Source organism: Silene latifolia, chromosome 10 (genome assembly GCF_048544455.1).
Source record: "Silene latifolia isolate original U9 population chromosome 10, ASM4854445v1, whole genome shotgun sequence".
Lineage (NCBI taxonomy): Eukaryota > Viridiplantae > Streptophyta > Magnoliopsida > Caryophyllales > Caryophyllaceae > Silene > Silene latifolia.
In genome coordinates, this window is record NC_133535.1 from 157,557,957 (window position 1) to 157,570,421 (window position 12,465).

At 38.5% G+C, this 12,465-nt stretch overlaps 2 protein-coding genes across 3 annotated transcripts; both read left to right on the forward strand.

The window, feature by feature from the left end:
• Positions 1 to 218: 218 nt before the first annotated feature.
• On the forward strand, positions 219 to 7,176 carry LOC141606552 (1-acyl-sn-glycerol-3-phosphate acyltransferase BAT2, chloroplastic-like). The gene is made up of 9 exons (XM_074425723.1): positions 219 to 229; positions 1,276 to 1,339; positions 1,967 to 2,108; positions 4,404 to 4,452; positions 4,910 to 5,089; positions 5,178 to 5,584; positions 6,137 to 6,238; positions 6,436 to 6,725; positions 6,811 to 7,176. Exons 3-8 carry the CDS (start codon positions 2,004 to 2,006, stop codon positions 6,643 to 6,645), a joined length of 1,053 nt encoding a protein of 350 aa, XP_074281824.1. The 5' UTR covers positions 219 to 229; positions 1,276 to 1,339; positions 1,967 to 2,003; the 3' UTR covers positions 6,646 to 6,725; positions 6,811 to 7,176.
• Positions 7,177 to 7,964: 788 nt separating this feature from the next.
• Positions 7,965 to 12,465, forward strand: LOC141606550 (uncharacterized). 2 transcript variants are annotated; one of them, XM_074425722.1, is made up of 5 exons: positions 7,965 to 10,615; positions 11,184 to 11,293; positions 11,588 to 11,653; positions 11,749 to 11,858; positions 11,957 to 12,465. In XM_074425722.1, exon 1 carries the CDS (start codon positions 7,994 to 7,996, stop codon positions 10,202 to 10,204), a length of 2,211 nt encoding a protein of 736 aa, XP_074281823.1. In that variant the 5' UTR covers positions 7,965 to 7,993; the 3' UTR covers positions 10,205 to 10,615; positions 11,184 to 11,293; positions 11,588 to 11,653; positions 11,749 to 11,858; positions 11,957 to 12,465. The 2 variants fall into 2 exon arrangements, with proteins under 2 accessions (XP_074281823.1, XP_074281822.1); XM_074425721.1 differs by having other exon boundaries at positions 11,588 to 11,858.

Genomic DNA, 12,465 nt, shown 5'->3' on the forward strand with positions numbered 1-12,465 from the left:
ACCGGTTTAACAGGTCTTACTCTCAAGTCTCAAGTCTCAAGTCTCAAGTCTCAACCGTCTTAGCGCATTCACCATCTCGCAATCTCATCTGTTCTTCGAACACTCCACTTTTCACGAAGCTCCATATATCTCCTCGTCTCCGCCACCGTCGCATCACCGAAGCCCTAATTTCCGCCGCTACGGTTGTCGATTCACTATCCTCCATTTCAATCCACCACCATTGACAGAGGTATTGTTCTCTTCCTCCATCATCACTTTTTTTTTCAATTCATAGTTCAATCGCTTATTCACTGTGTATATCTTTTCAATCAGTCATTTATTTGTGAACTCAATATTGTTAATTGAAGCTGTTAATTATTCATTCTTGTTGATTTATCTCATAATTGATTGATACTAGTAGTATATTATTGAGTTATGGAGTTGATGTAAGTTGCGCAACATGTAAGTCAACGAATTATGGCGGGAATTTCATGTAGACATTCATATTGTGGAGATTGATGTGCGTAGAAATGGAGGTTTTGACCTTTTTAATGGAGGAAAAGGCGGAATTTGATTCCCTTGTTTACCGTTTTTATTCTTTGTGAGGAATAGTTAATTCAAAGGTAAAGAAATGATTAAGACGGAGGGAGTAATATGTTGATTTTTTCGCGGAGCGGAAATGACAGGATATAATTGACACTAGGTTATTGATAATTGTTCGTTCTTGTAGATTTATCTCTAATTGATTGATACTTGTAGATTATCGAGTAATGGAGCTGATGTAATTTGCGCAACATGTAAGTCAACGAATTATGGCGGGAATTTCATGTAGAAATTCATATTGTGGAGATTGATGTGCGTAGAAATGGAGGTTTTGACCTTTTTAATGGAGTGAATGGCGGAATTTGATTCCATCGTTTACAAGTTTTATTCCTTGTGACGAGTATTTTATTCAAAGGTAAAGAAATGATTAAAACGAAGGCGGTATACTAGGAATATTTTATTCAAAGGTAAAGAAATGTTTAAGATGTAGGGAATATGAGGAATATTTTATTCATAGCTGAAGAAATGATTAAGACGGAAGGAGTAATATGTGGAAGGAGTAATATGTTGATTTTTTCGTGGAGCGTAAATGACAGAGTTTAATTGACACTAGGTTAATCTTTCTCGCGGAATGATTTTTCGACGGAATTTGATTATAGTATTGTAGTTGTGGTGGAGTGTAAATGATAGGATTCAATTGACAATAGGTTGTTTTTTTCGTGGAGTGATGTGGTGATGCTTTGTTTATTTCAGATATATTAACTCATGGCGTCACCGGCCTTTCTGCAGCTACCTCCGCCAATTTCGACCATGGGAGGTAAGCTCTATAACACAAGGCTTAATTTATTAGTTTGTTGACAAGATTTGTCGAAAATATGTTAAGGAAGTATAAGTTGAAGTATGTAAGATTCGGTGATTGTCGACTTTCCTTAATAATTTGTATTCTTGGCTGCATGCCTATATTAGTCTGATGAGACTTACGGATATGTAATATATGTCGTTTCTGTTTTATAATTTACAAAGCTCCCTCTACCATGTGTTTGATGATCAGCTTGAGATAAATCGATATCATGGTGCATTGGAGCATATGCTTCTGGCTTTTGTCATACACTTGAACAAGTAATTTGAAATTCATGACATTAATTTCACACTTAGTTACTTTTTCATGATATTATATTGCAAAGGTACATATTCATGTTTGCATATTACATTAAACATCATCTAGAACTAAATTACAAATCTTTCTGATTTCTATATGGTGCTTGGAGTGTGCAACTGTTTAGCTTTCTGTAGATGCTTCCGAGTTCTTCATTTGTCAAGTGTTGGTCACTGTTTGTCTTCTCCCTGTCATGTTTATGTGCTGCTTTGTTACCTAGATGGGCTAGATCTTTGGACGGGTTCCCGTGCTTTCTATTTATCTGTTCTCTTTTCAATCCATTTAAAGAACAGGTTTATTTGGCTCAAGCTATGGTAGAGGAAACATGTTACTTTCTGAGAGCAAGAGCTCTAGTATTCCCTTGTTTCGGAGGAGTGGACTCCTCAAAGTTGTTAATGTACGACCTCTCTGCTCAACCGGTGTAACAAAGGTTAGCCGTCAATCTCACAATAGTCACAAAACTGTTCTTGCTTGCTTGTGCATGAATATTTCACTTACACATTCTGGACGTAGTAGTACCCTTGGGACTTGGGAGGCTAAGATATGGTATGTTGCTTTACTTCAAATAATAAGGGTATAAGAGAGATTTTGTAGTCACAAAGTTGCCAAGTTTACAAATGGGGTGACTCCCTGGAATTGGCTAAGTAAAGAATATGGCGCGTAATTCCACAGAATAAGAGTATTTTTTAACCATGAAAAATGATAATTTTTCTTCTAATTTTTTAGTTACATTTTGAATGGAACTCGGGATGCACAATTCTTTGGCTTTAGGGTCTGTTTGGATAGGAGGATTTGGAGGGAAAGAGAGGGGAGGGAAAGGAAGGGATGATAAATCCTTTGTTTGGTTAGCAAAATGGAGGTGGAGGGATTTTGAGGGGAGGGAAAATGAATCCCTCCATTTCCCCCCTCCAAGCCAAATTATTTCCTCTCCAACAAAGGCAAGATTTGGAGGGAAAATGACCTCCTCCATTCTCCCTCCCCTTCCCTTTCATCCCTTTCTCTTCCCTCCTTCTCCCTCCCCTCCCTTTCCCTCCACTTTTGCTATCCAAACACACCCTTAGGGTATGTTGCAATAAAGCAATACTTGCTATATTATACACGTTATTTGTTTGAATTGTGAAGTAGAAACATGTTGATGTAATATCTGGCACCTTTTTCGTTCCGGGTTGTCGCATACATCTTTTCTTTGCCAAAGAGAAGATGATCGCACTAAATTGTGTGTAAAGATTATACATAACTTTGAGACACTAGGTAATTTTTTTCATAAATATTTACTTGTCCAATAAGGTGTATTTGGATTGAGGGATTTGGAGGAAAGGAAAGGGAGGGAGAGTAAGGGATTTAAATTTCTTTGTTTGGATAGCAAATAAAGAGGAGGGGGGTAATTTGGAGGGATCCATTTTCCCTTTTACAAGGCTAATTAAAATCTCTCCATAATAGGAAAGATTTGGAGGGAAAATGTATCCAAACAACCACTTCCCATTCTCCTTCCCCTTCTCTCCCCTCCCTTTCCTTTCCATCTATCCCCCTCCCTTCCCTTTCCCTACTATTTTTCTATCCAAACAACCCCTAAAGGGTTTTTTTGCAAAAGTTGGAGCCTTTACACTCGTTAAATAAATCAGAGTAAATCAGTGTACCTTTTAAAAATGTGTAGGGTTAATAGCTGATCATTCATGGAGATACTGTTTAAAACAATGGCTTGAACCACCAGTAAGCAGTCAATACAACAACAACAACATCAGAGCCTTAATCCCAAAATGATTTGGGGTCGGCTGACATGAATCATCCTTTCGAACCGTCCATGGGTGAACGCACGCCTCAAAATGCGAATAAAAAAAAGGGAAAATGAAAAACAAAAAGGAAGAACGAAAATGTAATGGAAAGTCAAGGTAAACTTAGGGGTTTTAAAATCGAATTCCGGATTTCTTTTATAAAAACTTAAAATTTAAATCAAGAGAAAAGATTAAAACGATTTTTAAAAACAGAAATAGAATTAAGGATCCGGAATGAACCAAGTAAAATCTATAAGAAAGTGGTTGGTAAAAAAGTGTAATAAAGGAGAGAAGAATAAGTAATTTAATTTCTTTAAATTAAATAAAAAACACTAAATATGTCAAAAAAACATCAAATACTAAAAATCCACATGTATCCTTTCCCTCCATTGTGCCCCCTGCGTTACCATACTCTCCTCAAGCCCTTGAAATCTCATATCGTGCTCTATCACTCTCAACCATGTCTGTCTCGGTCTTCCTCTACCTCTAGGGACCTTTTCTGTTCTCCAAGTCTCCAGCCTCCTAACTGGTGCGTCCATAGGTCTCCTTCTCACATGGCCAAACCAGTAAGCAGTCAATACACAGTGATTTTTCATTCAGGCCTAATTTATATGAAATGGTATTTCCTTGGGATCTGCAACAATCCCAGATACAAAGATATTCTCTTTAATGGTCCATCTGTTCGAAATTCATGATCATCTTTACTCAGTGTGTACTTGATAAGTTCGGCTAAAAAAGTTTTTACATGGAGAGTTGAGCATATATGCTTGAGTTTCTGTATTTTGATGCAGCCATTTTTGCATCAAATTAAAATTTGCTCTTTCTGTCATCCCTGGGTGGCTTGAGAAATCAGATGTAGAATATACTGCATATTTGATAGGAGGCATTCATCTCTGGGCTATTGATTTCCTGATGGACGCTTCACAAAAATTGTGTTTATTCTTACTTTGCAGGTAGAGGTCTACAAAGGAGGTCAACCTTACATGAAGAGCTCAATGAAATGTAAGCAAAATTTCATCTCCTATCTTGAAGAATTCCTTTATTTTTTTTCTTTTGTGTGTTAAATGAGCGACAACGGGCAGTTGAATAAAGGGGAGGGGGATTCGGAGTTTTGGACCTGGGACCTATCATCCTCATTAACCTCGATATTGTTTGTAGTGTATGGATCAAGGAGAGATTTATGTTTCCGTTTCTAAATTGGGAATTTCTACCCTGCCTTTCTTGCACATTCGGTACTATATTGCATTTTCCTTACCCTTGATGATGTTGCTCGTTATAATTTGAAAGAAATGTACACGGTAGGAAAAAACAAAATCCTATTTGGAATCATTGGTGGACTGGTGGTGGTAGTGAGTGATTTGAATGTTGTTTGATTCACTCCTAGAGTGTCTCTGTGTGTCCTCTTAGCCTTTCTGGTAATGATGTTGTAAAGCTAATTATTTAGCTTGATTTATTACAGACACAAGTCAATGCTTCTTCGGAGAAGTTTCGTGCTGTGACCATGTTGACCCCATTAAGAGAAGCAACAGCTCTTACATTGGCAACCTACCTCGCTTGGGAGTTAGATCATTAAGAGATATATCTGCACACTCAGATCTTGCAAGAAGTGGAACTCCTGATCTTGCTTCTCCTTTTCCTGGTTCGGAGCCTGTTCAATTTTCGTTTTATTTTTATATATTTAAAGTTTTCATCAACTTCAGTTTACGAATCAATATTTTATTGTGCAGATGTCTCCGTTGGGCCCAAGGTGCGCGGAGCTTGTTTTTATGCCGTCACTGCTGCAGCCGCTATCTTACTCTTTGGTCTAATGGTTGTGGCACATCCTTTTGTTCTTCTATTTGACCGTTATAGAAGAAGAGCGCAGCATTTTGTTGCTAGAATGTGGGCAACTTTAACCATCACACCTTTTCTAAAAGTGGAATTTGAGGGATTGGAGAATCTACCTGGACCAGATACACCTGCTGTATATGTTTCCAATCACCAGAGCTTCCTTGACATCTATGCTTTGCTTACTCTTGAGCGAGATTTCAAGTTTATTAGCAAAACTTCAATTTTCATCTACCCCATCATTGGCTGGGCCATGTTTCTGTTAGGAGTCATACCATTGAAACGGATGGATAGTCGAAGCCAACTGGTGAGTATTTTTTTTCTTTTTAAATTTAATTAGCAATCCCTCTCCGTCCATTCTTATAACCTGTTTACTCCTAACAGTATTACACTAACAGTCAAAGCCACAACCGTTTCTGCTTAGATAGGTGTTCTATCAAGCCTTGGGGGAAGAGTGGTGGTTGCCTGTTTTTAGACTCTTTTATTTGATGTTACATAGTGTTTTATAGTCTTAAAAAACCGCCTGAGGCGCTAGCACAGTTGCCTTAGTGTGTCCAAGGCGCATGTGATTTAAAAGGCGCACTTGAGGCTCACCCGAGGCGCACTTGGCAGTGATGGAGTTTTGTATAAGAGAAAGCCTTTTTATCTCTGTTTGGATGTTGAATTGGCTACGGAATATTTTGGTGATCTCCAGTGTATGTAGTTCAGTGCTACGGAGTCAGGTATTATGTTTTACGGCTTCAGTGTAATGATGGGGAGGCGATGAATAACTGAAATTTACAAGGGACATTTGAGTTTTATTTTACCTGCTTAATCTGGGTCATAAAATTTGGAAAATCACCCTTTTCCGTTCCTGTAGGACTGTCTTAAGCGGTGCATGGATCTTATCCGGGGAGGTGCTTCTGTATTCTTTTTCCCAGAAGGAACACGAAGTAAAACTGGAGAGCTAGGTGCCTTCAAGGTGAGTGCAATATGTTTTACGGACCAGAAAATCTGTATGCTATCTTTTCATTCTGTCTAAACCTATGTTACTTTCCCTCAGTTGCAAGTGTCTGTATGCAGCGTGCATGTGCCCTGTCATGTTGGACATGTGACACACGGCCAAAGGAAGTTTCATGTAAAAGAAGTTTTGATCAAACTTCATTTTTGTTGTTGCAGAAAGGCGCATTCAGTGTTGCAGTGAAAACTGGAGTACCAGTGGTGCCTATGACAATAATGGGAACAGGTCGTATTATGCCTTCTGGAAAGGAGGGGATATTGAACCCAGGGTCTGTTAAAGTAGTAATTCACCCAATTTTGAGAGGCAACGATGCACAAGCATTGTGCGATCAAGCACGGGGTGTAATTGCAGATACGCTCGAGCGGTAACGATAAGAAGAGTACTGGATTCAACTAGATGTACCTCAATCCGAATGTAATTTCGGGATCAACAACTCTTGCAGTGGAAGGTATATACCTAGTTATGTTGTGCTAGTGCTACTACCCCTAGAACCATATTGCGATAATTACATTTTTTATACAACTCGTTTTCAGGCGACGTACAGAATGATGAGTTCAAATGCACAAAATTCGTGGGACAGCGAGTGACAAGACACGACTCCTAAGATAATTTTTGGTAGAGAAACTCTGTAAATATTTCTATCCCGATGATGGTCCAGCTGTTATGCTCGGGATGTGGGACAGACACATAGCTTAGACTTTAGAGGCGGACTGGCTTTGGTATTCGTGTTTGAGGGGACAAACTAGAGTTGTTTATGTCTTTTGTAATTGTAATTACAGTAGTACAGTACATGCAGGCCCTTGGTTTAGGCCTTGTTTTTGTGCTAATTAGTAGGCAGCAACTGGAAATGTTTAGACAAATAAACAGAAGTATAATCAAATTTGGCAGACCTAGTTTAATACTCCTCCGTCCCAGGCATTTATTGTCCTATTCCATTTTGGAGTGTCGCAGTTAATTGTTATTCTTTCTATTTTTGGATTGCATTTGATGAGCAATTTGATCATTCACACTCAATTTAGCTCATTTGTCATCTTATAACTGAACCCTTCCTCTTTCCCCGTCTTTGTCCAAAAGACAACAATTAACCGGGACAAAGGGAGTAATATAATTCTCACTATCCTATAATTCCTATTACTCTATAATTTTTTTATTTTATTTTATTTTTTTACGAAAGGAATCCTATAATTCATATTACTCTTTAATTTTTTTATTTTATTTACAGGATTTATACCATTATTTGAATATCCGTAAGGACTATTTATTCAAATAGTATGAATCTAGTAAGTAAAAGGGAGTAACACATAAAACTTAACCAATCAAGAATCAAGATTAGAACATCATTTTATTTATTACTCTCTCACATTTATTGGAATCATACTATTAGAATCAAACACTTTTCGCCTATATTCAATTAGCGGTAGGATTTCAGTAAATTAAAGGGATTATGAATCATTTTGAAACAAATTTCAACTATAAAACAAAGGAAACATTATTGCCTTAACAACTAAAAACCCCATCCCAGTATCTCATAACTAGTACGCACCTCGCGCCCTACCCAAATTCTTGTCTAAGACGGAAATGACGGAAATATTCGACTTAAACCTTAAGACAATAATCAAGACTTACTGCCTTACTGCTCAAGTTGCTGATCCTAAACCCCGACTGCTCTGCTTTCCTGGTACTCATTTCTTCTTCTCTTTCTCTCTTTTCTGGAAAATGTTTCCCCCTTTTTCTAAATTAGGGTTTCAATTTCAATTTCAACTTCAATTTCAATTTAATTTCCGTTATTTCTGCAATTCTGCTCATTTTAAGGCTATTGCTATTGATGATTCTCGAATGTTTCTTGATTATGTTAGACAACAATGTCAATTAGGGTTTACTAATCTCCAATTTCCCCTTAATTTATTCCACCAAATGATGTATCTTGTTCGCCGACCTTCGATTATCGATTTTAGTAGACTATTTGCCGCCATGCTCAAACTCAAACGACTGCATCCTCACTCTACTGTCATTTCCCTCTATAGGAAGCTTGAAGTATCCGGTACTCGACCCGATTCGTGTTCTATTAAGATTCTTGCTAATTGTTATTGTCACTTAGGCCGTGTTGATTTCGGGTATTCTCTCGTTGCCAAGTTCCTTAAGCTTGGGTATCGCTTTGATTCTAATTTAGGTTTGTTTAACACCTTAATTAACGGCCTTGTGCACGATAACCGATTTCCACAAGCTGTTGAGTTGTTGGATGTAGCTGTCGTTAAGCTAGGCATTCGGCCAAATATAGTTACCTATAATACCATGGTGAAAGGTCTTTGCAGGGTCGGGGACAATGCCCGTGCTCTCCATTTCCTCCGCCAAATGAATTCTAGCCCCTCGTGTTGTAAGCCTGACCTTATCATGTACAACACCATTATCCATAGTCTCTGCAATGGTAAACTCTTAACTGAGGCCCTGAACCTCTTTTCAGCCATGAAAACCGAGGGCATCAATCCAGATGTTATCACCTATAACACATTGATTCGAGGAATGTTCAATTTAGGTTGGAAGGTGGAGGCTAAGGATATGTTGGTTGGGATGATTGAGAGTAACATTGCACCCGATGTTTCTACTTATAACATGTTGCTTCACATGCAATGTAAGGACACGATGATTGATGAAGCACAAGCCCTTATACAGATAATGACTGAACAAGGTGTGGCTCCTAACGTACTTACTTATAATACTTTATTGGATGGGTATTGCTTGTGCGGCCAAATGGACAAGGCAAGAGAGGTTTTTGATTTAATGGTACAAACTCACTTGCAACCTGACATTGTGACTTATAATACTCTGATTAATGGATATGTTAAACATAAAAGCATTGACAAAGCCCTTGACTTGTTGCAAGAAATATTTGAGCATGGGATTGCCCCTAACATCGTGGCCTATAACACACTCATAGATGGCCTGTGTAAATGTAATTGGATCTCAAGGGCACTTCAGCTGTTTAATGACATGCAAATACATGGAATAAAGCCAGATGTTTGGACTTATGGTTCCTTATTAAACGGGCTATGTAAAAATGCACAACTTGATGAAGCGAAGGCATTGCTCAAGGAGATGGAGTCTAATAGAGTTGCTCCCAATATATTCATATATAATATTCTAATTCACAGCTTGTGGGAGGCTGGCCAGTTTAAAGATGCTGAAAACCTAGTCTCTGATCTCTTGTCAAAGGGTTTGGTACCCGATCGTGTAACTTATAATACCATGATTAAGGGATATTGCATAGAAGGTCTTGTGAATACAGCTATTGAGCTTCTAAACAAAATGAAGCAAATTGGATGCTCTCCTAACGTTGTGAGCTATAACACACTCATAGATGGATTGTGTAAATCTAATAGGATCCCAGTGGCACGTCAGCTGTTCAGTGACATGCAAATCTATGGAATAAAGCCAGATGTTTGGACTTATGGTTCCTTATTAAACGGGTTATGTAAAAATGTACAGCTTGATGAAGTGAAGGCATTGCTCAAGGAGATGGAGTCTAATAGAGTTGCTCCCAATTTATTCATCTACAATATTCTAATTCACAGCTTGTGTGAGGCTGGCCAATTTAAAGATGCTGTAAACCTAGTCTCTGATCTCTTGTCAAAGGGTTTGGTTCCCGATCATATAACTTATACGACAATGATTAAGGGGTATTGCAAAAGAGGTCTTATGAATAGAGCTATTGAGCTCCTTAACAAAATGAAGCAAGTTGGATGCCCTCCTAATGATGTCACCTATAATACACTTATCCGAGGATTCATTATCAACAACGATTTGCGAAATGCATTATGTTTCCGTGATAAAATGGTTAACGAGGGCTTTGAGGCTGATGCTACCACTCTTTCTTTGTTCTGTAACCATTTATCCCATGATAAACCAGAAAGTTTCTCCGAAAGAGGCTAAATTGTCGACTTGAAGATTCATGATTTGGTCAACTATGAGTTGGCTAAAATGGGCTATGTAAGAACGCACAACTTGACGAGGGCAGTGGCTTTCCCGAAGGCGATGGTGTCTAACGGAGTTGCTCCTAATATTGTCATCTACAATATCCTAATTGATAGCTTGTGTGAGGCAGGCCAAGTTAAGGATGCTGGTTTGAGGGATTGGAGAATCTGCCTGGACCAGATTCACCTGCTGTATATGTAGAATCACCAGAGCTTCCTTGATATCTATACTTTGCTTAGTCTTGAGCGGGACTTGAAGTTTATTAGCAAAACTTGAATTTTCATCTACCCCATCATTGGCTGGGCCATGTTTCTGTTAGGACTCTTAGGAGTCATACCATTGAAACGGATGGATAGTCGAAGCCAACTGGTGATTTTTTTTCTGTTGTTTTTGTTTTTGTTATGAAAAAAGTAGAGATTAAATCTAAATAGCGATCCCTCTCCGTCCTTTCATATAACCTATTTACTCCCAAGTATTACACTGATAGTCAAAGCCTCAACTGTTTCTGCATAGAAATATTTTGTTTTCTCGAGCCTTGGGGAAGAGTCTCAGAGTGGGGTTACTTTTTTTTTTTTTTTTTTTTTTTGGCTCTTTTAGTTGATGTTCCATAGTACTCTGTAAGACTGAGTGATGTGGATGGCCTACATAGATCTTGGCGTTTTCTATGAGGAAGCATGTTTATCTGTTTTCATGTTGAATTGGCGATTTTGGTAATCTCTATTCTCTAGTCATGAAGTCCAGCCATGATGTTTTGTGACCTAGGCTCTGTATGTTAGCAATCTCCGGAGTATGGAGTCCGGCATTATGTTTTACGGCTTCAGTTTAATGATGAGGAGGCGACTGATAACCGAATTTTATAAGACACATTTGAGTTTTATTTTACCTGCTTAATCTGGATCATAAAATTTGGAAAATCACCTTTTTTCTGTTCCTGTAGGATTGTCTTAAGCGGTGCATGGATCTTATCCGTGGAGGTGCTTCTGTATTCTTTTTCCCAGAAGGAACACGAAGTAAAACTGGAGAGCTAGGTGCCTTCAAGAGTTCAAGGTGAGTGCAATATCTTTTATGGACCAGAAGATCAGTATCCTGCAGTTCTTCTGTGTCTCTATTCTCTAGGATAACACCATCAAATTATTGAGGCATTTGAAAATCAAAGGTTTCTTTCCCCCGGTCGCAAGTGTCATATTCAACACGTGCCGTTAGAAAAAGGCTATTTATTGAAAAACTGTCATGTGTTGGCCCAAGATGCAGTGTCATGCTGTGTCATGTCGGACATGTGACATGCGGTCAAATGTATCATGTAGATGAAGTTTTAAGCAAACTTCATTCTTGTTGTTGCAGAAAGATGCATTCAGTGTTGCAGTGAAACCGGAGTATCAGTGGTGCCTACGACAATTATGGGAACAGGTAGTATTAAGCCTTCTGGAAAAGAGGGGTTATCGAACCCAGGGTCCTGTTAAAGTAGTTAGTTATTCACGATCAAGCACGGAGTGTAATTGCAGGAACGCTCGAGCGGCAAGGATAAGAAGGATACTAGACTTCTTTTCTGGATTCAAGTAGATGTACCTCAATCTGAATGTAATTTCGGGACCAACGACACTTGGAGTGGTAGGTATATACCTAGTTAAGATGTCCTAGTCTCCCTAGATCATGTTATTACTACTCCGTAATCATTAGTAGATTTTTTATACGAGTGCAACTCATTTTCAGGCAACATACAGAATGACAACGAGTTCAAATGCACAAAATTGGTGGGGCAATAACTCAATGAGTGCCAGTGCCAAGATGTGGCTTCTAATCTTTCTATGAAGATAAATTTTGGGAGAAAAAAACGTGTAAATATTTCTATCCTGACGATGCTCCAGTGGTTATACTCTGTGGGACGCGTAGCTTAGAGGTTGGCTGCCTTTGTTGTTCGTGTTTGAGGGCACAAACTTGAGTCAACGCTCGTCTGAGGAAGTTTCCTAGCTTCACCAAACGCAAGGGAAATGAGGTGATGCCACACTGTTTGTTGTCATGTTGAACGACTGCGCTTCCCGATATGCACATGTCTTTTGTAATTACAGTAGTACAATACATGTAAGCTTTTATTTCACAAATTTAGGCCTCGTTTTTGTGATTTGGTGCTAGTTAGTAGCCAGCAATTGGAATTCCTTAGACAAAACAAATAAGTATAATCGAAATTGGCGAGCCGGAGTTAAATAATATACGCAAATTTT

What these genes read in the sequence shown, in the direction of transcription:
- LOC141606552 (XM_074425723.1), top strand. Translation starts at nt 2,004, where the DNA reads ATGTTACTTTCTGAGAGCAAGAGCTCTAGTATTCCCTTGTTTCGGAGG. An exon ending in TCTTGCTTCTCCTTTTCCTG is followed by an intron (nt 5,090 to 5,177) that starts GTTCGGAGCCTG and finishes TTTATTGTGCAG; the next exon opens with ATGTCTCCGTTGGGCCCAAG. An exon ending in GAGAGCTAGGTGCCTTCAAG is followed by an intron (nt 6,239 to 6,435) that starts GTGAGTGCAATA and finishes TTGTTGTTGCAG; the next exon opens with AAAGGCGCATTCAGTGTTGC.
- LOC141606550 (XM_074425721.1), top strand. Translation starts at nt 7,994, where the DNA reads ATGTTTCCCCCTTTTTCTAAATTAGGGTTTCAATTTCAATTTCAACTT.